The sequence below is a fragment of the Eimeria mitis genome, genomic scaffold (assembly GCF_000499745.2).
Source record: "Eimeria mitis Houghton genomic scaffold, Emh_scaff1572, whole genome shotgun sequence".
Classification (NCBI taxonomy): domain Eukaryota; phylum Apicomplexa; class Conoidasida; order Eucoccidiorida; family Eimeriidae; genus Eimeria; species Eimeria mitis.
The window spans coordinates 11,074-12,241 of record NW_013569822.1 but is presented as its reverse complement, the minus strand read 5'-3'; the positions used below and the strand labels follow the sequence as shown (position 1 = coordinate 12,241).

General features: G+C 41.9%; 1 protein-coding gene across 1 annotated transcript in view; it reads right to left on the bottom strand.

Annotated features, from left to right (window-relative positions):
• Positions 1-739: 739 nt before the first annotated feature.
• EMH_0039750 (uncharacterized protein) overlaps positions 740-1,168 on the bottom strand; it is a gene marked incomplete at both ends in the record, with an annotated part of 6,025 nt that continues 5,596 nt past the window's right edge. Inside the window, one exon of the mRNA XM_013495435.1 lies at positions 740-1,027. Coding sequence (XP_013350889.1) covers positions 740-1,027 — 288 coding nt within the window. The remainder of the gene's footprint in view (positions 1,028-1,168) is intronic.

The following is a 1,168-nucleotide window of genomic DNA, read 5'->3' as shown; positions in this document are numbered from 1 at the left end:
TTTTTTTTTTTTTTTTGTTTTTTTATTTTTTATGTATTACACCCAAAAAACTTCTACTGCATACGCAGCTGTACGTACACCCCAATCTTTTTTTCTTTTCTTTTATTTTATTTTATTTCATTTTATTTTGTTTTGTTTTATTTTGTTTTATTTTATGGTTTTGTTTTTATGTTTTTATTTGTATTTGTTTTTGTGTTTTTGTTTTTTATATATTACACCCAAAAAACTCCTCCTGCACACCCAGCTGTACGTACACCCCATTTCATTTATTTTTTATTTTTTTTATTTTTTATTTGTTTTTTGTCTATATGTTTGTATTTTTATTTGGATTTGTGTTTTTATTTTTATATTTATTTTTGTTTTTATTTTTATTTTTTATTTGTATTTATATTTGTATTTATATTTGTATTTATATTTGTATTTATGTGTATATTTATCTATATTTTTATTTATTTATTTTTATATTATCTATTTATATATATATGGGGATGCTGCTGCTGGTGATGGTGGTGGGGGGGTGGGGTTGCTGCTGCTGTTACTGTTGCTGCTGCTGCTGCTGTTGCCGCTGCTGCTGCTGCTGGTCTTGCTGCTCTTCTCCGTGCTACGGCAGCAGAGCCAGAGCCTGCTGCTGCTGCTGTTGCTGCTTCTGCTGCTGCTGCTGGTGCTGCTGCATGCATTGGGGTTTTGTTTGTGTTTGCTGCTGCGCTGCAGCAAGAAGGGTCTCCTCATCCGCAAGCCGCTACCTGTACGTCTGCCCTTGCTGCTGCTGCTGCTGCTGCTGCTGCTCTTGCTGCTGCTGCTGCTGCTGCTGTTGTTGCTGCTGCTGCGGTTGTTGCTGCTGCTGTGGGTGCTGCTTGCGTGTTGTTGCTGCTCCTCCTATTGTTGCTGCTGCTGCTCTTGCTGCTGCTGCTGCTGCTGCTGCTGCTGCTGCAGAGGTATATGTGTGTGTGCGTGTGCTGCTAGCAGAAGCAACTAAAGCAGCAGCTGCATGCGCCCCTGGATTTGCTGCTGCAGCGGCTGCAGCGGTCTGAGGTGTACGTACACCGCAGCAGCGTGGGGGGGGAGCTGCTGAGCGGGCTGCAGCAGATAGATGCCTTGCTGCAGGTAAACCCTAAACCCTAAACCCTAAACCCTAGACAATAGATGGAGGAGCTCATACACACCACAA